This window comes from Prunus dulcis, chromosome 6, assembly GCF_902201215.1.
Source record: "Prunus dulcis chromosome 6, ALMONDv2, whole genome shotgun sequence".
In the NCBI taxonomy this organism is placed as follows: Eukaryota; Viridiplantae; Streptophyta; class Magnoliopsida; order Rosales; family Rosaceae; genus Prunus; species Prunus dulcis.
The window spans coordinates 7,046,478-7,070,191 of NC_047655.1; the positions used below are offsets into that span (position 1 = coordinate 7,046,478).

At 41.0% G+C, this 23,714-nt stretch overlaps 3 protein-coding genes across 3 annotated transcripts; all 3 read right to left on the reverse strand.

Annotated features, from left to right (window-relative positions):
• Positions 1-1,356: 1,356 nt before the first annotated feature.
• On the reverse strand, positions 1,357-2,906 carry LOC117630187. The gene is made up of 3 exons (XM_034362932.1): positions 2,804-2,906; positions 2,225-2,407; positions 1,357-2,105 (listed from the first exon to the last, which is right to left on the reverse strand). Exons 1-3 carry the CDS (start codon positions 2,904-2,906, stop codon positions 1,357-1,359), a joined length of 1,035 nt encoding a protein of 344 aa, XP_034218823.1.
• An 8,004-nt stretch (positions 2,907-10,910) lies between these two features.
• Positions 10,911-12,419, reverse strand: LOC117630188. Its single transcript, XM_034362933.1, has 3 exons — positions 12,332-12,419; positions 11,873-12,070; positions 10,911-11,662 (listed from the first exon to the last, which is right to left on the reverse strand). The coding sequence occupies exons 1-3, from the start codon at positions 12,417-12,419 to the stop codon at positions 10,911-10,913; spliced, it is 1,038 nt and encodes a 345-aa protein (XP_034218824.1).
• Positions 12,420-20,970: 8,551 nt separating this feature from the next.
• LOC117630189 lies at positions 20,971-22,840 on the reverse strand. Its single transcript, XM_034362934.1, has 3 exons — positions 22,750-22,840; positions 22,255-22,449; positions 20,971-21,722 (listed from the first exon to the last, which is right to left on the reverse strand). Exons 1-3 carry the CDS (start codon positions 22,838-22,840, stop codon positions 20,971-20,973), a joined length of 1,038 nt encoding a protein of 345 aa, XP_034218825.1.
• Between the last annotated feature and the right edge of the window lie 874 nt (positions 22,841-23,714).

The window sequence follows — 23,714 nt, forward strand, 5'->3', positions numbered from 1 at the left end:
ATTATACGACACTGCATTCACGGATCGCGCGATATGGAAAATCCGTTCGGGGCTCAAACGGACTCCAAATCGAGATCCGCGAAATCCCACGCGCTCGTAACGACACGAGGACTTCAAAACTGGCCAGAGCCATGGCACCACCCTGGCCCACGCGCCGCCACACGAGCGGGCCGGTCGGGTGTCCAAAGCGATTCGGGTGTGCCGAAAAATCGTGGAACCGAGACTCCAAACTCCTACCCTAGGTAAAACACCCCATTTGGAGTCACTTTTGTTCTTGGACTACCCCCAAAAAGTGGCCGGAAATGGCCGAACACGGCGGCCGAAGTTCGGCCGATTTTCAAATCGAAAATCGAGCAACTTAGAGGTGAAATCGATCTAAACCCAGCCAACCAGCAGTTAGAGCACGAGAAATAGATGAAAATCCATACCTCACTCGACTGATTTGGTTGAGAAACGAAGGAGATCGGGAGGAGAGAAGTTCGACCGACACCGATCGGAATTTTTCCAGTTTCCGACCAGATTCTGGCTTCCCCCGGTCGGAGACAGGTCGGGGATGATCGGCTGGCGAGCCGCGGTCCGATTGGTACCAGTGCCGGAGATCGAGCTGACCGGTGGCGGCGACGGGAGCTGCTGGAAGGAGGGAGGGTCGCGCAGCCGTGCAAGCGGAAGAGAGGAGAGAGAATGACGCGGGGAGAGAGAGAAAAACAGGGATAAAAATCTGACTTCTGACCAAATTACCATTTTGCCCTTCGCGGTTTTTAGACCATATCTCCTTCGTTATGGCTCCGATTCGGGTCTACTCCGTGTCTACGGACTCGTTTCGCCGCGCTCTACGCAATGGCGCAAGCGAAATTCCCAAATTCTTTCTCGATTGAAAAGTCAAATTTTCCCCCATTAAAATATGCGAGGGCAATTTGGTCTTTTCGCTAAAAGATATTTTCCTTACTTTTTAGATATTTTCTTTCTTTTTAGATATTTTGTTTTGGGTTCTTACAGAAGATATCTTATCTATTATTTTGTTACACAGACTTCCTTGCGTGGGATTCTATACTCACAAGACCTTAGCTCAAAATGAAGGCTGTGGTTTTGCTCAGCCAACGAGCCATATTTGGTATGCCAATAACATTATTAATTCTCTGATTTATCAAAATGATAGAAAATATATAATGCACAAAGATTTGGTCAATTAACAATATGTCCTGGGCAAGCTTAATTTGCAGCCCTTATTTGTATATTAATTTATTAATTTCATGAATACAATGCTAAAATGGTTAGTCAAAACCAGATACATACAATTGAAACATTTTTTATTTCTGAAATAAATCAAAAAAACCGTGTTTAATTTCTTGATCATTATCATAACTGAGCAACTCCTCCACTAGTGATTGCAAACTGATCAGATTGAGTAGCAGTTTGGAACCTGCAAACCTTGCAGAGAGTTGAAAAGAGGGATGGAGTTTGGTACTTGTCCTCTCCACCCATCATGGGCATTGGAACTCCAACCTTGACTGGACTAACATAACCTGGCCTGTATGTCTTTCCCAAAACTCCTTCCACAAGATCAGATAAATTGGAAAATCTGAACTGTGTTTCCAAGTGAGCAAAAGTATCATCAGCTGGAATTTGGTACTTGTGAACCCTATTTTCCTCTTCTCCAATAGGCCTAACCTTTATGTCCATTTCTGCTAGCCCTGCCACTGTGACTCTTACATTATTCGCGTCGTCGGTTCTTTCGATGATGACTTCCCTATCTTCACCGCTGGTCCTCCATTCGGCTTCTCCATCGATAGGGATGTTAATGTCCTCATCATCCCATCTTACCATGAGAGCATCAACTTTGTCATCCCACTTTGAGACCCTCTTTGCTGCAATGACAAGAGTGTGTGTGTCAAACATGATTGAGAGGGCTTGAACCCATGTGAAATCCCGAGTTCTTCCAACTGGTCGAGTCCCGATGAAGTGTGCATTGATTTGGAGGTTTTCGTCCGAAACAATGGCAAAATTTCCTCCCTTGGCTCCATGGAAGTAGAACATGACACCATCTCCACCAACAAACCTTGGATCATAGCAGAGGGAGCCATATCCATTGCAGTTGGCTTTCCTATCTGCCGAAAGAACAAGGATCTAAGTATTAGAAAAGTTCAAATATATATATGTTGATCTATACAAGTTGTGTATATATAAACACAGATTAATTGAAAACAAAATTTGTGAAATGGCTTACACTTGCAAGTGACTTCACACTTGTTGCTGCAGTTAACGAAACAACCCTTTTGTTTCTTGTTTTTCTTGGGCTTTCTGTGAGGGCATTCTGCTGGACACACAAGGGTCTTGTAATAACAGGCCGTATATGCTTTGCATTGACATTGCTCTTGTCCCGATGGTAGTGGTGACAATACGTTGTAGTTTGTAATATCCTTGCTGTTGACATTGACATTGCCATTTCCATTTCCATTACCGTTGCCACTGCCAGTGTTGCTGTTTCCATTTCCATTCCCGTTGCCACTGCTTGTGTTGCCATTTCCATTTCCATTTCCATTTCCATTGCCACTGCCAGTGTTGCCATTCCCATTTCCATTCCCGTTGCCACTGCCAGTGTTTCCATTCCCGTTCCCGCTGCCATTTCCACTACCGGTGTTACCATTGCCATTTGCATTTCCATTGCCACTGCCGGTGTTGCCATTTCCATTTGCGTTTCCGTTGCCACTGCCGGTGTTGCCATTTCCATTTGCGTTACCATTGCCACTGCCTTTGTTGCCATTTCCATTCGCATTTCCGTTGCCACTCCCCTTGTTTCCATTGCCATTCGCATTCCCATTGCCTTGACCAAAAACAATGGAGGCTTCCATGGAAATGAGAACTACAAAGAGAGCCACCAATACATATGACACTCTAATTTTCGCCATTTTCTAGCTACTGTATATGTTTATATCCTCTATCCTTCTATTGATTTTCTTGTTTGTGAGCAGGAAGGATAGATAATGGAATGGGAAGGGTTCCAAATGCATATAAATAAGGGAATATATTGATGGGGGAACCAGACCTCCGCCTATTATTTTACAAATTTTATTGGAAGTCATCTGTTTTGACCAAATGGTGGCTGACTATATTTTTGTTAGATACGCATTAGCAAACTTCCATAAACAGTAAACCTTTTTAAGAGCCTAAAGCATTGGTGTACTTTTTTGGAATTGAATTGCTTTGTGTATATCACATCATCATTTCTTACGGCTGCCTCAAAGTGATTCAACGGATCAAAGTTGCAATTTGCATGGAAGATGGATTAAAAGTTGTCCAACAAAAAACTCCACCTTTCCATCCTTCACCTTATTGTCATCTTTATGACCTAGGTGTCGAACCATCTCATAAACATTATTCCACATCCATTTTTTCTCCGTGGATGTGCAAAAACAAATTATTTTTTTTGAATTTGAGGAATAACTCAAAATTTTCTTTTATTAATTCATAAATAATGTAACTCTCGTTTATATAAAGATCTGAACTCGTAACCTTCTCTTACAAAGTGGAGCTCAAATAACGCTCCACCAAATTATCACCTGCATAACTTAAACCTTACAATTTGAGGATTGACTCAAAACTTAGATAATGAATTGATGAGTGTGGTACATGAGTTGCCTAAAGTAGACAAAGTTTTGGATCAAAGATAAAAACTCTTGGCGAGCTATTGTCATACAAATGTTTTTTTGTTTTTTTTTTGTTTTTGTTTTTTTTGTCGTTTCTGCAAACTTAAATGTGAAATAACTTAAGGCGACTATTATCAAATACCACCTATCCAACCCACTACTCCACGTTCCCCGTCAACAAAGATGCTTCTTAAGCCCTAGAAATGCTTGGTTTGCAATCACATGACATGATTAATTGATTGGACCTTAACGTAAAAATGATTCTGGTGGTAAGCTATTATGTATGATTGCAGAATCTTAAAGACTTCGCTTGAAATCTAATTGAACCGCCTTTGTGACGCAGCATGATAATACAAAAGACAATCAAACGATTAGCCAAAGAAAACCAAAGCCTAGAATCCACCAGAATTAAGAAAACCTCAATTTTATTGAATGATAATAGGGATAACAACCCCTTAGTCAACGTTTGTTTAAATACTACCTCAAGTTCCTAGAAACCCTAGGAATCCAAAAAGGAAAATAATAAAAATTCCAAAAACTAGCTCAAAAACTAAAATGTTGTGTTGGGCTACTAAACAACGCCCAACGCTTGAAAAATCTCATACATCATGACAAAACAATGAGTTTGACTCATAACACCGTTTTATTCGAAATGACAGGTCATGGGCCTGATTCCGAGCTCGGGATCCAAACTTGCAGCTTTTCAATTTTTCCCTTGCACGCATGACGCTCCAGCTCCTCTTCAAGTGCTTCCATCATCTGTTCTACATCACTGTGGTTAAGATTAAATAACTTAAATTAGTGAGCCTTATTTACAAAAAAATAAAAGTTAAAAAAAATTGAATTAATTTTAGAATTCACTCTTTTTAGGATCTAGTAACAAAATAAGGTATACAAAAACAACAAAAAATCTTTTGTTTAGGTTTACAAAGGAAATGCCAAATATTTAGGCAAGATTTTTAAGATGAACATGTTGAGAATGAGCTCTCTAGGTTCCCTACATACCTTGCATCATAAAAATGTTGCTTGCTGAATGAGTCCTAAGAAAGTCTTGGAAGGTGTCTAAAGTATGATAGGTTAGCTAGGAAGAACGTTATGGGTGGGGCTTGTGTAATCCATGGAGGGAGTCACGATGTATTAGAGATTTATCCCACAGTGGATTGTTTGTGATGGATTAAGTTATGTGGATTTTCCATTTCGAGTTTTCGACATAAAAAATCTTAGCGGTGATTTTTACTCTTGTTTTTGGTTTGCCAAGTTGAACTTCTTTATACACATCACTACCATATACCAAGTGAAATTTTACATAAAGCTATTCAAACCCCGCAACTATCTAGGACCACGAAAATGTTGCCAGCAAAGCTACTTTTGTTTTCCTTCACTTTACAAACGTAAGTCACAAGTTTTCTTTCAACCTCCCATAATATGAAGAGTTATTTCAAGTACAACGAAATGATACAAGATGAAATTCTTCGGGTTACCCCATGTGGTGAGGGTTAGGGGTAATAGGAAAAATAATTAAGAAAATAAATGAATGGTGTGGTAAGAGAGCGCTTCTCACTCAAAATTCTAGAGAAGCTATACTTGGATTTGGGGCAGTTGGCTTGCCAAGACCTCACAGTTTCGTATTGGAACCAGATTCTATAGAGGCGGTGGCTTCTGGGGATTTGCAGAAAAGTCTTGCTTAGCCAGTGACCTAGGAGGTGATTGATGCTTGTGGGTCAAAAAGGTTAGCTCATGTGCTTCTCCTTTGCCCTATCCCCTTCAGTTTCTGCTGTGAATATTGTTCGAGTTGGTTTTGTAGTGCAGGAGTGTTTTTGGTTTTTACGTTTTATTTTATAGCTTTTGTTGCATATGTTAACGCAACTTTCCTTTCCTAGCCTACATGGAAGTCAACTTCACAATCTCCTCCTAACAATTAGCCTTTCCTGCTGTAAATCGGATTGCATTCATGTCTATATTATTTCCTACCTTAAGTAGATATCATGTACTAGTATAAATAGGGACTTCGTGTAATATGTTAAATACAAGGAAATATATTCTCTACATGGTATCAGCCTAACCTAGGGTTTTCTCTCTCTCCCTTATTCGATCCTCTTCTCCTTTAGGTCCACCTCATGGCTTCGTCTGAATCCACCACCTCCCTCCCAAGCCCCAACTCTTCTCATTTTATCAAGCTTACTGAACTCCAACTATCTTCTTTCGCTCCGCCAACTCAAACCCTTTTTAGTCTGCCGTGACCTCTATAAATTTATCAATGGCACTCATAAACAACCTTCTGCCCACACCTTCACCTCTACCACCGCAACACCCATAACCACCACCACCACCACCACCACTCTAACCCAAATCAATCCCGCCCATGCTCCGTGGTACCAACAAGACCAACTCATTGTTAGCTACATCACCAGTACACTCTCTGAGTCCATTCTCTCTCTCACTGTCGGTTGCACCTCTGCCCGGGATCTCTAGGAGTGTCTCCAACGCCACTTCTCTCAATCCAATATGGCTAGTGAATCTGCTCTTCATTTTCAACTCATGGATTTGCAAAAAGGCTCTCAACCCATTGATGCTTACCTTCATCGTGCTAAGTCCCTTGCCGATTCACTGGTTGCCATCAATGAACCTGCCACTGATGTGCTTCGGGGTTTAGGACCCGATTACAAAATGCTCGTCACGGCAATTCTCAATTTCCCTCTGCTTCCTGACTTTGCTAATCTTCATGCTCGTTTATTAACTTTTGACGCACAGGATCCTCGAATCTCTCCTTATCAGAACACATCACTAATGGCCACATAATCCTCTCCTCACACCACCGGTCATACTTCCTTCCCCTCTCACCGTGGTGGTGGCTCTTCCAGCAATAGGAACGGTGGTTGCAGTGGCTGGCGCGATCGCAGCCGTAGTAGCTGGTGCAACTTCTCATCTTCCTGGAGTAACCCGTGGAATGGCTTCCAGCAGCCCCAATGGCCTAATCAACTGTGGCCTCCTTTTGCTCCAAGTTCTGGATCTCAAAGCAATTGGCCTTTCTTTCAGCCTAATTTGGCCTAATCTGCCGCTTCTAGCAAACACTTTGCCCGACCCAACTCAACTCCTAGTGTCTTGGGACCCGCTTGGTGCACCACCTGCAATACCAATCAACATACTACTGCAACATGTCCCCATTGCTACAATGACCCGGAATCCTTTCCTTCCTTTGTTGGGGCTCAATTCATGCAGCCACCTAACTCTACTTGGTACCCTGACACAGGTGCCACTCATCATATGACTGGTAGTCCTTCTAATCTCCAAAATCAACAGGCATATCAGGGTAATAATTCTATATTTCTTGGTAATGGAGATTCTCTCTCTATCTCTCATATTGGCTCTCTTCCTCTTCCTTTAGGTTCTCACAAATTTTCTCTTCAAAATGTCTTTTGTCTTCCATCTCTTCGTACTAATCTTCTTTCTGTTGCCCGTTTTACTCATGATAATTTAGTTTTCTTTGTCTTTACTCTTGACTTTTATCAAATTTATGACTTACATATTGGTTCGTACTCTTTCAGGGCCCTTCTAAAGATGGTCTTTACCCACTTTCCCTCTCCTCTCACTCATCCACAGTCCCCCGTGCCCTTACCACCGTGCATTCTCCTGCTTGGCATCGTCGCCTTGGCCATCCATCCCATCCTGTGCTCTTTCATTTAGCGTCATCTCTAGGCTTTAAAGTTTCTCATGCTTTCTGTAAGGATTGTGTACTTAGAAAATCCACCAAACTGTCATTTATTAGTAATAAGACCTTTGCCCCATCTCCCTTTTATTTAATTCACTCTGATGTATGGATGTCCTCGGTCATTTCTGTCACTAGTTATCGCTATTATGTCTTGTTTACAGATGACTTTTCTCATTACTCCTGGATCTATCCTATGCACCGTAAAAATGAGGTCTTTTCTCACTTTCAAACCCATGATTAAAAATTAATTTCACACCACCGTACAAATCCTTTAAAGTGACAATGGCACTGAATATGTTAATAATGATTTCTCTAATCTTTGCAGTCAACGAGGCATCCACCAACGTTTCTCATGTCCCTACACTCCCCAACAAAATGGCCTAGCTGAACGTAAGCACAGACACATTGCCACCATGATCCGTACCCTCCTTACCACTTCTCACACTCCCCACAATCTCTGGGTCGAAGCTGCCCTCACTACTGTCCATCTCATAAACCTCCTACCTACTCCTAATCTTCATTGGGACACTCCATACAATCGTCTCTTCTAACATCCTCCTTCCTACTCTCATCTCCGAGTGTTTGGGTATTCTTGTTTCCCTTACCTTAGATCATATATTGAAAATAAACTCACCAACCGCACCCGTGAATGTGTTTTCCTTGGATACAGTTCTCACCACAAAGGTTACCATTATTTACATCCCTTCATGGGTCGTGTTTACATGTCCCGTCATATTTCATTTAACGAAATGCATTTTCCATTTGAATATTTACATATATCATATTCTTTAAAGTATGTGGATATTGAATTCCACCCAATTCTGCCATCCTCCGCACCTAGGCCCATATTGATTACTCATGCCGTAGACTCAGACTCAAACTCGCAACATCACAGCACCTCCCTGGTGCGCACCTTTCCAGCTGTTGCAGTCTCAAGCCATGACCCCGCCACACCCTTGAGTCCACCCAACGACACTTTTTTTACTTTATCCCAGCCCTTTCTCCAAACTTATTCCCGACGCCTTCTCATACAGCTCTATCCGCTTGTGCCTACCCCTATTCCAGCAACTCAAAACCCCCCAGTTTCAGCAGCTCCGAACCCCCTGGTTATAGCAACTCCGAACCCCCAAGTTCTAGTAGCTCAGCAATCTCCTGCCTTTGTTCCACGCATGCGCACCCACCTTCAGGATGGCATTCAAAAGCCCAAGCTTCATACTGTCAAATATCCAATTTCTCGTGCTTTATTAACTGTTGTTGAGCATACTGAATCTACTTGTTTTTCACACGCCACTAAGCATACTGAATGGCGTGACACCATGACTAAAAAGATCAATGCACTCCTCAAAAATCATACATGGTCTTTGGTTCCTTCCTCTTCGTCTCATAACTTGGTTTGGTGCAAGTGGGTTTTTCCAATTAAGCGTCACTCTGACGGCTCCATCCAACGCTACAAAGCTCGTCTAGTTGTCACGGGTTTTCATCAACGTTCGGGCATAGACTATACTGAAACCTTCAGTCCTGTTGTCAAACCTGCCACCATTCGCACGGTTCTCAGTTTTGCAGTTTCTTGTGGTTTGTCCCTTTGTCAACTTAACGTCAAAAATGCCTTTCTCCATGGGTTTCTTCAAGAAGATGTCTGCATGGCTCAACCCCCTGGTTTTATTGATCTCACTCGTCCTTCTCTCTATGGGCTTTTCACGGAGCCAAGCTGACACTTCATTATTTATTTTTCAACAGGCGTCTCATACCATATTTCTCCTTCTATATGTCAACGACATCGTGGTAACTGACACTAATTCCACTCACCTCCAACAATTCATCTCTCTTTTAGGTGGCCACTTTGACATCAAAGACCTTGGTCCGCTCATCTATTTCTTGGGTTTACAGGTTCTTCATAAGGATGGTACTCTCCACATCAATCAATTCAAATATGCATATGATATTTTACAGAAAGCCAATCTTCTCAACTCCAAACCTGCATCTACTACATTGGCTACCAAGGTTCCCCTCTCTGTCTCTGTTGGTGCTCTCATCTCCAACCCAACTGAGTATCGCAAGCTTGTTGGCAGTTTACAGTATCTTACTCTTACTCGCCCTGACATATCTTTTGCCTTCAACACTGTTGCTCAGTCCATAAGTGCTCCTCACACCTCTCACCTTGTTGCCGCCAAACGGATACTTAGGTACATCAAGGGAACTATTGATCTCCGCCTCACATTCACTCCTCAAACTGCCGCTACTCGCCTCTCGACCTACTTTGATGCGGATTAGGCTGGGTGCCCCGATTCTCGTCGGTCGACCACTGGATATGTGATTACTCTTGGAACTAATCTCATCTCATGGTGTTCCAAAAAATAGCTCACAGTCTCACGCTCTAGTACAGAGTCGGAATATCGTGCACTCTCTCATGCTGGTGCCAAAACCACTTGGCTATGCTCCATTCTTCATGAATTGGGTGTGCGTCTTCGGTTCCCGGTCCAACTCTTTGTGACAATCTCAGCACCACGTACATGGCTGCCAATCCAGTTTTCCATGCCCGCACACGTCACATTGAGTTAGACTATCACTTTGTCCATGAAAAGGTGGCTCTTGGAAGTCATCAAGTTTACTTTGTTTCCTTCTGTCGACCAACCTGCGGACCTGTTCACCAAAGCCCTTCACAAATCACGCCATCAGCATATGTCTTCCAAACTTGTGCATCCTGTGACGCCCAATTTGCCCGGGGGGGAGGGGGGCTGTGTTAACGCATCTTTCCTTTCCTAGCCCACATGGAAGTCAACTTCACAATCTCCGCCTTTCCTGCTGTAAATCGGATTGTATTCATGTCTATATTATTTTCTACCTTAAGTAGATATCATGTACTAGTATAAATAGGGACTTTGTGTAATATGTTAAATACAAGTAAATATATTCTCTATAGCATATATTCAAACTTGCAACGTGGAAGATGCATGAGTGGCCTCCCAATTGTTTTTTGTGATCTTATCATACTCTCAATTTGAACTCTTATTAGGTGATCACTCTTGTTAAGGGCAATTATAGTGAGCAAAAATAGTCAAAATTTTAGCCTTTTTCTTCTTCTTACTTTTAGAATTTTAACCACTCGAGGTCCCCTTAATATATTTCTAAATCATGAAGAAAAAAAAAATTGAGGTTAAAAGTGTTTAATGTGTTAAAAGAATGACTAGCTTTTGCAGCCTGTGTTGTTCAGAAATTGTTTGATGTCCCAAATAAAGATGTGATGGTCCATCTTTAAATTAGTACAAGCGATTATCTAAAGTATATGGGAGGTGGTTTTCTCACATACACATTACCCCGGTGTCATAAGGGTTCAAACTTAAGACCGCTAATCTACATGTCTAGCTAGACCCTGTTGGCTGATGGTCCATCCTTAGCCATGTCTGGGCAAGATTAATTTGCAGTCCTCATTTGTTATTCATTAATTCAACATATACAATGCTTAAATAGTTACCCAAAACCAGATACATAATAAAAAACACTTTATTATGGCAAACAATTAAAAAAACGAAGTTTGTTCTCGTGATCGTGTGAATTTATCAGTATTGATCATCTAGTCCTCCACTTGTAATTGCAAGCCCTGCAGATTGAGAAGTAGTTTGGAACCTGCAAACCTTGCAGAGAGGTGAGAAGAGTGATAGAGTTTTGTACTTGTCCTCCCCACCCATCAATGGCATTGGAACTCCTCTCTTCACTGGACTAACATAGCCAGGCCTGTAAGTCTTTCCCAAAACTCCTTCCACAAGAGCAGACAGATTGGAGAATGAGAATTGTGTTTCCAAGTGAGCAAAAGTATCATCACCTGGTATATGGTAGTGATGAACTCTGTCTTCTTTTTCTCCAATAGGCCTAACCCTAATGGCTATGTCCACGATCCCGGTCACTATAACTCTTACATAGTTAGTATCATCGGTTCTTTCCACTATCACCTCTCTATCTTCATCGCTAGTCCTCCATTCAGCCTCTCCTTTGGTCGGGATGTTAATGGCTTCACCATCCCACTTTACCATGAGAGCATCAACTTTGTCATCCCATTTTGAGACCCTCTTTGCTGCAATGACAAGGGTGTGAGTGTCAAACATCACTGAGATGGCCTGAATCCATGTGAAGTCACGAGTCCTTCCTTGTGGTCGAGTTCCGATGAAGTGTGCATTGATTTGGAGGTTATCGTCTGAGACAATGGCAAAGTTTCCTCCCTTGGCTCCATGGAAGTAGAACATGACACCATCACCTCCAATAAACCTAGGGTCATAGCAGATAGAGCCATACCCGTCACAGTTGTTTCTTCTAACTGCAAAAAATCGAGTTCATTAATAAAGAGTTTTATTTGTAGCACATTTACTGACTAATTACTCGTCATTTCTTTATTAAAGGGAATTAGTAACACATGATCAATAATGCAACCCCAATAGTTTTATTGTGAGTCAAATCATTGCAGAAACCATGCGTACTATACATATCATTCTTGAGACAGCAAATTAAAGTGACTAAGGAGGCTTACCCTTGCAAGTGACTTCACAGCTGCTACCGCAATTAACAAAGCAACCCTTTCCTTTCTTGTTGTTTTTGGGCTTTCTTTGAGGGCATTCTGGTGGGCATACGAGGGTCTTGTAGAAACAAGCCCCTAGTGCTTTGCACTGACATCGCTCCTGTCCGGATTCTAGTGGTGGCAATACGTCGTAGATTGTACTCTCACTAACTCCATTGCCGCTATTGCCATTTCCGTTGCCGTTGCCATTACCATTTCCGTTGCCGTTACCATTTCCATTCCCGTTGCCATTACCGTTGCCACTGCCGGTGTTGCCATTTCCATTCCCATTGCCGTTTCCATTGCCACTGCCAGTATTGCCATTACCATTACCATTCCCATTTCCGTTGCCGCTGCCACCGTTCCCATTTCCATTCCCATTTCCATTGCCACTGCCACCGTTCCCATTGCCATTGCCATTCCCATTTCCACTGCCTTGGCCCAAGACAAATGTGGCTTCCATGGGAACGAGCACCACAAAGAGAGCCACCAATATATGTGACACTCTTATTTTAGCCATTTCTAGCTACTGTCTGTTTATCTTCTCCTTCTGGTGATGGACTAATAATTGGCTCTGAAGAGGAAGGAGATAGATGTGAAGTCCAAGGACGTTCGACGGGATATATATAAGGGAGCATTGAGGATCACCAGATGTTGGGCTATTGTTTTATAGCTTTATTTGGAGACTTCATTGGTTCTTACCAAATGGATAGATAGATACCCATACACATCCTCCTTTTTAACCACCTGAAGCTTTGGTATTTAGCTTGAGTTTGTAGTGACGACGTGGCACGACTTTTTAGGATTGTAGTAACCCTCAAATCATGCAGGCTTCAAATTTTAGTGGTGTGCTATTTTGCATAGAACATCATCATATCTTACGGCTGCCTCAAAGTGCTTCAACCGAATATTGCAATTTGCGTGCATAAATGCATGGAAGATCCATTAAAACTTATCAAACGCCAAACGCCAATTAATCTATATCCTTCACCTTATGACCTAAATATACATTTACCTTGACATTTGTAGGAGGAATTTTCATTCGTCTGCCCGATTCTCTGCATACTCTCTTAGTATATTATGTGTATATATCATAAGACCTTTCATACGCAGTATATTATGCGTATGGTGCCTCAATTCTTGAGAGTCCGATGCAGTATGACAAGCTTACCAAGACAGTTTCATTTTGAAGAATAAGGGTTTTTTTTTTTTCATCCTTTGTGAATTTGGAGGGTGGGTTAGCCTTAGCGACTGGTCCCTTGTGGTACTTTTGGGTAAAAATACAAAATCTCGCATGAACAACATACCAATTCAAATGTAAAATCTCGCATGAACAACATACCAATTCAAATGTTAAAATTATGAAATTCAATCATAGTATATATACACATATACAATGTATATACCAATATTTGTTATAGAAAAATCCATATATATTTTACAGGTATAATACTCCACCGCTACAAAATCTGCAGTAGTTTATTATACCCAACTAGTAAAATGCTCAAAGCTAGTCCTACGCAAACTGGTTTTTTTCAAGGTAAGGAAAGGGTTTTTACGACACACAACTACATAGGAAGACGCTGGCGTGGATTAATGACATTCAGTCAACTGGTCAAAGGACTTAAGCTCAAAAAGGGGGAAATTGACCCAGTTTTGCACGCACAAAAGAATAATCTTAGCTAGGAATTTTATATAATTATCTATTTTTGTACAAGTGATTTAAATGTGAAATCACTTAAGAACAAGACTCTGCCAGGAAATGCTTATTTTGCACTCATATATCCTACTAATTTATTTGATTGGTACGTATCATAAACGTAGAATAATATAGGTAATGTAAGATTGGCAGAACCTAAACGACGTCACCTGAAATCTAGTTGGGTTGCCTTTAATTTGAGATTAAACTAGTGAGCCTTAACCTAAATTAACTGAGAATATAGATAGATGGAGGCATGCATGATATATACGTCTCTTCTCACAAGAAAAATATATACAAGCTACTTTAAGTCGTCAGTAATCATCAATTTCATAATTGAGCAAAAGGTACCCGCCATTGAAGATACGAGTTTCACTTGTGTATAAAAATTATGGAAAGGAAAACACATATGAAGTGAAAGCAAACCAATTGTGGCTCGAGCTTGTGGGCCATACAACTAGTAATTTGAGTATGGTGTTCGGGGCGGGGCTTTGAGTCTAATGGGTCAGGTTTGAAGCACATAAATCGAGTATGGGGACGAGTTTAGAAAAATTTTCGAGTATGGTGTTCAAGGTAGAGCAGGGTAAGGATGGTATTGAATGTCAATCAATATAACAAACCCAATAGCATATAAGATTGGATATTTGCACAATCTATTACAAATAAATATAAAGCTTGTTCGATCTTGATTGGTTTCATTGCTTTGTGTCTTTGAGAATGACAAAATGGGACACTATGAGATATACAGACACAAAGCAGTTACTTGTATGTCTTAGTTATCAATTCTGGACATATGTTCCTTTTGATGCATCCAATTCGCATTATAGTAACCATCCATTGTTATTGCTAAATTTGCTATATTCGTAGGGTTTTTGCTTACGTTTGATTAGGGTTGAATATGATAAGTATGGTGTACTTATTAAAATTATATTTGTTTCACAATTCAATATATCTTTTTTGGTCATTTTATATTAGGGTAAATTCGTAATTGAATAAATAGTTTGGTAGTAGGGTGTACTCAGTTAATTTTAGGGTTCGTTTAACAGCACCCTAATTTATATCCATTACTAATAAAATAAAGATGATAGGAGAAAATTTACACTAATTAGAGAGTGTAATTATGATATCCCTTCTATTTGAACGGTAGTAAGTACTACGACAAATGTTAACATATTTTAAATGTTTTAGTTAGAAGTTAAAAATGAGTGGGTTTAAGATTGTGACTAAAAAACCTTTTTTGCGAACATTGAAAGGATACCACAGCTACCACCGTTCACGGTGGCGGCTCCGATGCCGAATTTCGTTTTCTCTGCTGGATCTGGTGGATCTGGTAAAGATGGTGTGTGTATTGGTGAGAAACGAGCTCGTACCCATGAGATGTGTGATGTTGGGGGTAGCGATGGTGAGGATTCTTCTCTTCCTGTGCCTCCTCTTCCGATGAGTTTCAAGGACAAGGTTTCTGGTCTCTCTGGCATGGCTGAAGATCATCTGATCATTGGTGATGGCGATTGTGTGGTTATGGATGGGGATATTCCGTCCATTAATTTCTCTGAATCAATTAAGGATTGTCTATATCGTCCTTGGAGAACCTCTGTGATCATCAAGCTTATGGGTCGTCCGTTGACTTATAATTTTCTTCGTGCTCGGCTTCTTCATCGCTGGGCCCTGAAGGGTCCGATGAGTTTGATTGATTTGGAAAACAATTATTTCATTGTTAAGTTTTTGCTTGAGGAGGATATGCAGTATGTGCTCACTGGTGGCCCTTGGCAAATCGCTGGTCAATATCTTGTGACTCAACAATGGAAGCCTGGGTTTAATCCGAAGGAGGAGCGTGTTACACACATGACGGCTTGGGTCAGAGTTAATGGTCTCAATGTGGAGTATTTCCGACCGGATGTTATGGGAAAAATTGGCAATTTGATTGGTCATACTGTTAAGGTTGATGCTCTCACTATGAGCCAAGCGAGAGGTAAATTTGCACGAATTTGTGTTGAGCTTGATTTGTCAAAGCCTCTTGTTCCTTTCATTAAAGTTGAAGGTCGTTCTTATGGTGTTGTGTATGAAGGGATTAAGTTGGTTTGCTTTGAATGTGGCTGCTATGGGCATGGTAGGGATAATTGTCCTGTTATTTTGAAAGCCAAGGCTCAGGCTGCTGAAGCTGAAATTGCTAAGGATATGGAGGTTAACACTCCTGCTAAGGAGGATGATTTGGATGCTTTCAGTCCTGAGAAGGTTGGTGATGGGAGTTCTTCGAAGCTTCATGGCCAGTGGATGTTGTTGCAGCAGAAGAACTTTAAGAAGAAGTTTCAGAAAGAACAAGGATCTGTTAGTGTTAAGTCTACTAAGGCTTCACCTCAAATTGAGGGAGGTTTTAAGAATGCATATTCTGGTTCAAGGTTTGTTGTTTTGGATAGTGATGATACTCAAAGGGCTGTAGATGAGCAGGTTGTGAATCCTTTTAAGTATGAGGTTAGTAAGTCTATAAAGCAAGAGGCTACCCCCGCTAGTGGGTCTACTAAGTCTGGGAAGAGAAATACTCATGCTAAGGATTCTAAGGTGTGGGTTTTCAAAAAACCTTTGAAAGACATTACTAATGCCAAGTTGGAGAAGAACAATATTGTGGGTTTGAAGCCTGGTTTTGGGTCTAAAAGTGCTGGGAAGCCTAGGGGTGGGCATACTTGTGGTACTCTGATTGTTGGAGTAGTGGGTACGCAAGTTCGAGGTTTGGATGTGCAAGATGATGTTCAGGGCTTGTTCTCTTTTAATATGGATGCTGCCTCTTTGCCTGCGGATTTTCGGAGTGTTAATGTAGTGTTGCATGATCCAGAGCTTCCTGATATTGGTCAAATGGAGCTGAATGAGGGTGAGTCTCATTTAGTTAACGCTAGTGGTTCCCGCAAGGATGAGCATGATTCAGTTGGTAATGCAGTTGATTTGGCTGGTATGTCAATTGATTTTGATGCCTCTGATGTTGAGGCTGAGCAGGTTGCTCTTTGATGAGGTCTTCCCTCTCTTGGTCCTATTCTTTCATATCATTTTTATGATAATTGTTTCTTGGAATGTGCGTGGTGCTGGTAAGGTAGAGTGTGCTAGTACCATTAGGGACTTGAAAAAGGCTTATGGTATTGATGTTTTTGCTGTGCTTGAGCCTAGAATTGGTGGTTCTCGTGGCCTCTCTGTTGCTAAGAGTTTGGGTTTTTCCCATTATCATATTGTGGATCCCATTGGGTTTTCTGGGGGTGTGTGGCTTCTTTGGAATGGTAATTCTGTTTCCTTACATGTTGTTGCTCATTCGAGTCAAACCATTACTGCTTTAATTACTATGGATGCTAAGAGGTGGTTGCTAACAGTGGTGTATGCCAGTCCGTGTGCTAATGTGAGAACTTCTCTGTGGAAGTATTTTGATGGGTTGGCAGCTGTTTGTAATTTACCTTGGTTGTTGCTTGGGGATTTTAATGATATTGTTTGTGGTGAGGAGAAGCTTGGTGGTAATTTGGATGTTGGTGGTCAGCATTTTATTGAGTGGATTGATAGGAATCATCTTATTGATTTGGGTTTTTCTGGCGCTAATTTTACCTGGTGTAATAAAAGGGGTGAAGATGATGTTATTTGGAAACGGCTTGATAGAGGTCTCTGTAACATTGATTGGAGATTCTTGTTTTCTGAAGCTCCCCTTTCTCACCTTCCGAGAGTGAATTCTGATCATTGTCCTATCATGGTTAAGTTTTTTTCCAACCATCTTCCTGCTACGGATTCTATGCCTTTCAGATTCCAAGCTATGTGGTTAAGTCATCCTAGTTTTTCTGAGTTCCTTTCTGGTTTGTGGAATTCTGGTACGGGTCATGCTGCTCAGAAGTCTGCTAGTCTTATTTGGCCTCTGCAACGTTGGAATAAGCAGGTGTTTGGGTGTCTTTTTCAGAAGAAAAGAAAGATTTTGGCTCGGCTTGCTGGTATTCAAAGAAGCTTATGTTTGCAGCCTAATCCTTTCCTTAGTCAGTTGGAAGCTGATTTGACTTCAGAGTATAATCTCATCCTTGATCAAGAAGAGATGTTCTGGTTGCAAAAGTCTAGAAACACCTGGCTTAAGGAAGGTGATAGGAATACAAAATTTTTCCATCTCTCTACTATTATTAGAAGACGCCGGAATAAATTGGAAGGGTTGACTAATGATGCTGGGGTGTGGATTTCTGAGAAAGAAGGTATGAAACAAATTGTTACTCACTATTTTCAAGGGCTGTTCAGTGAGACTAGCTTATCTGGTGAGTATTCTCTTCTTCCCCAGTATTTTCCTCAGCTTGAGCACTCTGAGTGTACAAGGTTAAATGGTGAGGTTTCTGATGTGGAGATTCATAGTAGTTTATTTGCTATTGGTGGGTTGAAAACACCTGGACCTGATGGGTTTCCTGCCCTTTTTTATCAAAAGTATTGGGATCTTTGCTCTAAGGATATCCTTTCTCTTGTTAAGGATTGTTTCGGCAAAGCTTCTCTTCCTGAGCACCTTAATGATACTCTAATTGCTTTGGTTCCTAAGGTTGAAAGGCCTCTGAATATGGCTCAACTTAGGCCTATTAGTTTATGCAATACTCTCTATAAAGTGATCTCTAAGATTTTAGTTTCTAGGCTTCGTCCTATTATGACTAAAATTGTTAGCCCCACTCAAGTTAGCTTTGTGCCAGGAAGACATATTGTTGATAATATTGTGATTGCTCAGGAGATGCTTCATAAGTTCAAGGTTGCGAAAGGTCAAAAGGGTTTTATTGCTTGGAAAATTGATCTTTCCAAGGCTTATGATCGTTTAAGTTGGTCTTTTATTAGAGAGGTTCTTTGTGAAATTGGTATTGAAGGGAGAACTTTGGAGCTCATCATGCATTGTATTAGTTCTGTGCGCTATAAAGCTATTTTAAATGGTGAGTTAACAGCTGATTTCTCTCCTAAGTGTGGTATACGTCAAGGAGACCCTCTTTCTCCTTACATCTTCGTTCTATGTATGGAAAAGCTCTCCCATATAATTCAGCAAAAGGTTCTTGACCAGAGTTGGAGGACTGTGCAGATTTGTCAAGGAGGGCCCTTTATCTCTCATTTATTTTTTGCTGATGATTTGGTTTTGTTTGGGAAGGCTTCTATTGAGCAGGCTGTAGTGATGAAGCAGTGTTTAGATGATTTTTGCTCCCTTTCTGGTCAGAAGGTCAGTTTTGAAAAGTCTATGGTTTGTGTTTCCCCTAATACCTGTCCTGTTTTAGCTCAGAATATTGCCTCTATTAGTGGTTCTCCTTTATCTAATAACCTTGGTAAGTATCTTGGTGTTCCGATAATTCACACTAGAGTTACCAAAGATACTTATCAGGAAATTATTGATAAAGTTAAAAAACGCCTCTCTTCTTGGAAAAGCCACACTTTGTCTATGGCTGGCAGGCTCACGTTATTGCAATCAGTCACCTCTGCTATTCCTATATATTCTATGCAAACTGCTATGTTGCCTGCTTCTGTTTGTTCCAAGCTGGATCAGTTAAATAAGAATTTTCTTTGGGGGCATGCCGTTGACAAGGCTAAGGTGCATCTTGTGAACTGGGAAACTGTGTGTAAGTCCAAATGCGCTGGTGGTTTGGGAGTGAAAAAGGCTGCCTGGATGAATCAAGCTTTGTTGGCTAAATCCGGTTGGAGACTCCTTCAGAATGACCAAGGGCTTTGGGCCAAAGTTCTTAGGGCTAAATATTTAAAAAACTGTGATATGTTGTCTGTTAATGAGCATCAGTTTCGTAGTTGCTCTAGCTGCTGGAGGGGTGTGTTATTTGGTGCCAAGCTTCTTCCCTCTGGTGTTAAATGGAGAGTAGGTTCTGGCGATTCCATTTTGTTTTGGACTGATGTTTGGCTGAGTTGTGGTACTCTTATAAGTCATGCTCTCATTGATTTGTCTGAAGAAATGCTCCATTTGAATGTGAGTGATTTTATGGAGGAGGGTGTTTGGGATGTCACCTGCCTTCAAGAGTGTCTCCCTCCTGATATTGTGATGATGATTACTAGTATTCATGCTGGCTTCATTGACAGTGGCCCTGACATGTGCATTTGGAGGTTTACTTCTAATGGAAACTTTTCTGTTAATTCTGCCTATCAATTACTTTGTCCAATTGAGGCTGGTTCTAATTGGCATTGGGAGTTTATTTGGAGGTTGCATTTGCCTCCGAAGGTTAAGACCTTCCTTTGGGTTCTTTGTCACAAGAAACTCCTTACTAATGCTCAAAGGCACCGTAGAGGTATGGCAGGTTCTACTTCTTGTCCTCGTTGCATTTATCCTGTTGAATCTGTTGAGCATTTGTTTAAAGGTTGTAGTTCTTCCTTTTTAATTTGGAACCAGTTTGGCAGTTGGTTTGAGGATTCTAGTGTCTTGTTTCCTAATTTTGATGATTGGCTCTTCCATAATCTGCATTCCAAGAGATCTTTTATGACTGGTTTGGCTTGGAACTTGGTGTTTGCTGTTAGCCTTTGGTTCATCTGGAAATGGCGTTGTAAGTTTGTTTTTGAACATGGTTTCTTGCTCCCCTCTGAGCCGCAGCAGGTGATTCTGCAGTATGTTAAGGATTGGCTTAATGCCACTAAGTCTATCTCTGCTCCTCTTCATCAGGGTGTAGTCTATCTCCATTGGCAAGCCCCTTTGCCAGGGAGGGGTAAGGTTAATTCTGATGGTAGTCGTAAGCATGCTCGTGGTTACATTGGAGCTGGGGGTCTGTTAAGAGATCATGCTGGTAATTGGATTAAAGGGTTTTCTGTTAATTTGGGTGTTGGGTCTGTGATTGAGGCTGAGCTTTGGGGAATTTTTTGGGGGCTCCATTTAGCTTGGGAAGATGGGTTTCGTACTGTGGAGGTTGAATGTGACTCTAAGTCTGCTGTGGATCTTCTGTTGAATCCTCCCAGCCATACTCATCCTCTTTTTAGCATTATCAATTGTTGCTATCTGCTGATTCAGAAGGAGTGGTGTTGCTCTGTCAAGCACATTTTTCGTGAGCAGAATTTTGCTGCTGATTCTTTGGCTGCTATGAGCCATGATCTTCCCTTGGGTTTGCATATTTTTGATTCTGCGCCTGGTGTGGTTGTTGAGCTCCTTGCTGCTGATGCCAGAAGAATGATAAATTTTTTTTTTCCTTAGGCTTACTATCGAAGTAGTTCATCCACTGAAGATAGCCTAGAATTTCATTAAAAGTGCACCACATAATAAACCTCTTTTATTTCAACAGCCAACTGACCACGGCTATCAAGAAAAACATCACTTAAGTAATACAGAATATTTTAGTTATCTAAAATCAGATGATACATTTGATTATTGAACTTTAACAACTAAGAAACGGTGTTTATTTCCTGTGATGACCATATAAATTGATCAGTATTGATCACCAAGTCCTTCACTTGTAATTGCAAGCCCTGCAGATTGAGTAGTAGTTTGGAACCTGCACACCTTGCAGAGAGGTGAAAAGAGTGATGGAGTTTTATACTTGTCTTCCCCACCCATCAATGGCATTGGAACTCCTCTCTTCACTGGACTAACATAGCCTGGCCTGTAAGTCTTTCCCAAAACTCCTTCAACAAGAGGAGACAAATTGGAGAATGAGAATTGTGTCTCCAAGTGAGCAAAAGTATCATCATCTGGTATATGGTAGTGATGAACTCTGTCTTCTTTTTCTCCAATAGGCCTAACCCTAATGGCTATGTCCACGATCCCGGTGACTATAACTCTTACATAGTTAGTGTCATCGGTTCTTTCGACTATCACCTCTCTGTCTTCGTCGCTAGTCCTCCATTCGGCTTCTCCATTAGTTGGGATGCTAATGGTCTCACCATCCCACTTTACCATGAGAGCATCAACTTTGTCATCCCACTTTGAGACCCTCTTTGCTGCAATGACAAGGGTGTGAGTGTCAAACATCACTGAGATGGCCTGAATCCATGTGAAATCGCGAGTCCTTCCTTGTGGTCGAGTCCCAATGAAGTGTGCATTGATTTGGAGGTTATCGTCTGAGACAATGGCAAAGTTTCCTCCCTTTGCTCCATGGAAGTAGAACATGACACCATCACCACCAATAAACCGAGGGTCGTAGCAGATAGAGCCATAGCCGTCACAGTTGTTTCTTCTAACTGCGAAAAAGGTTAGCACAGTGGAGTTTATTAGTAAAGACTTTTATTTGTAGCACATCTACTAACTACATATTTATCACTTCCTTACTAAATGTGGTAAGTAAATGTAGTCTCGGTAGTTTTATTGTGCAAGTATTGCCAGAATTGAGATATCAAATTAAAGTAGGGAGATTCACTATTATACCCAATATGGGGGCCCAAATTATAAAAATACCCTATATAAAATGGACTTTAAAAACACACCCAAAGCCCATTTACAACATAACAAAAAAGCTTTTAACTTCTTATAAATTACAAAACTGCCATCAATTTCTTAAAACAAGCCCAACCCCAAAATCTCATAAAAATACCCCAAGCACTCAATAGGGCATCAAAGTAATTTAATAATCAATATTAAATTCAATAAGGTTAGCTATCATTTTTTGGGTTTGTTTATAGGAATTCAATTGTGTAGGGTTTATTTATAATATTAGTGCTAGAAATGGGTATATCACTAAATATCTCATTAAAGTAACCAAGGTAGGAGGCTTACCCTTGCAAGTGACTTCACAGCTGCTACCGCAGTTAACGAAGCAACCCTTTTCTTTCTTGTTGTTTTTGGGCTTTCTCTGAGGGCATTCTGGTGGACATACAAGGGTCTTGTAGAAACAGGCCCCTAGTGCTTTGCACTGGCACCGCTCCTGTCCAGATTCTAGTGGTGGCAATACGTCGTAGTTTGTACTGTCATTGACTCCATTGCCACCATTGCCATTCCCATTGCCGTTGCCGTTGCCATTGCCTCCATTGCCATTGCCATTGCCATTACCGTTGCCATTTCCACTATTTCCATTACCATTTCCGTTTCCATTACCATTCCCATTGCCGTTTCCATTCCCATTGCCATTACCATTACCGTTGCCGTTGCCACTCCCGGTGTTGCCATTGCCATTCCCATTGCCGTTTCCGTTGCCGCTGCCAGTGTTGCCATTACCATTCCCATTCCCATTTCCGTTGCCACTGCCAGTGTTGCCGTTGCCATTGCCATTTCCATTGCCTTGGCCTTGAACAGATGTGGCTTCCATAGCAATGAGCACTACAAAGAGAGCCATTAATATATAAGACGCTTTTAATTTTGCCATTTCTAGCTACTGTGTATGTTGATCTACTCCTTCTAGTGATTTACTAGTACTTTGAGCACTTGAAGGATAGATGGGAAGGGCAGGGTTCAAAATGATATTTATAGGGGAGTATTAAGGAGAAACTAGGCATTATTTGCCAATATTTTATAATTTGATTTGGGTGCCATTTGTTTTGACCAAATTATTATTTCTAACTATATTTTGGTTAGATACTCATTCAAAACATCCTTTTAACATCCTGAAGCATTGGCGTTGGCTTGAGTTTGCAGTGAAGACTGGGCACGACTTTTTAGAGTTGTATTTTGCGTAGCACATCATCATTTCTTACGGCTGGCTCAAAGTGATGCAAAGCAAAATTGCAGTTTTGCATGAAATCATCAATTAAAAGTTGTCTAACCCCAATTAATTCACATTTGGACGAGGATTTCAACTCTAATCTTTGTCATAGTCCGACGCAGTATGGCAAGCTCATGGAAGCATTTCTGCCTTTCAATCGGATGGTCTCGGATTTTTTGTGCCCCTGTATTTTGCATTGGCGAAAAATAATGAGAGGAACTTTAATTTATCTGATTCATTATTTTTCACAAAATCAAATGCCCTAGAAATGCTTATTTTGCAATCATAAAATTTTCTAAACTAATATATTGGACCTTGATGTAAAATGGTTTTGTAGGAAGCACGATTCTGCTGTGAGTAGGTTATATATAATTGGCAGAAGCTGAAAAACGTCACCTAAAATCTAGTTCAGCTGCCTCTAATATAGCTACGCATGCAAGATACGTATCAGAGGAAAGAAAAGATGCACGCATGAAGATAGCATTGATTGACTAACTTGATAAGCAAAGGGTCATATCCGCCATTGAAGACGCCAGCT

Excerpts from the sequence above, each read along its gene's own strand:
- LOC117630188 (XM_034362933.1), bottom strand. The coding sequence starts at position 12,419 with ATGGCTAAAATAAGAGTGTCACATATATTGGTGGCTCTCTTTGTGGTG. Across the intron at positions 12,071-12,331 it reads ATTTGTCTTGGGCCAAGGCA|TTAGTGAGAGTACAATCTAC; the intron begins GTGGAAATGGGA and ends GCGGCAATGGAG. Across the intron at positions 11,663-11,872 it reads CTGTGAAGTCACTTGCAAGG|TTAGAAGAAACAACTGTGAC; the intron begins GTAAGCCTCCTT and ends GATTTTTTGCAG.
- LOC117630189 (XM_034362934.1), bottom strand. The coding sequence starts at position 22,840 with ATGGCAAAATTAAAAGCGTCTTATATATTAATGGCTCTCTTTGTAGTG. Across the intron at positions 22,450-22,749 it reads TGTTCAAGGCCAAGGCAATG|ATGACAGTACAAACTACGAC; the intron begins GAAATGGCAATG and ends GCAATGGAGTCA. Across the intron at positions 21,723-22,254 it reads CTGTGAAGTCACTTGCAAGG|TTAGAAGAAACAACTGTGAC; the intron begins GTAAGCCTCCTA and ends CCTTTTTCGCAG.
- LOC117630187 (XM_034362932.1), bottom strand. The coding sequence starts at position 2,906 with ATGGCGAAAATTAGAGTGTCATATGTATTGGTGGCTCTCTTTGTAGTT. Across the intron at positions 2,408-2,803 it reads AGGCAATGGGAATGCGAATG|ACTACAACGTATTGTCACCA; the intron begins GCAATGGAAACA and ends AGGATATTACAA. Across the intron at positions 2,106-2,224 it reads GTGTGAAGTCACTTGCAAGT|ATAGGAAAGCCAACTGCAAT; the intron begins GTAAGCCATTTC and ends TTCTTTCGGCAG.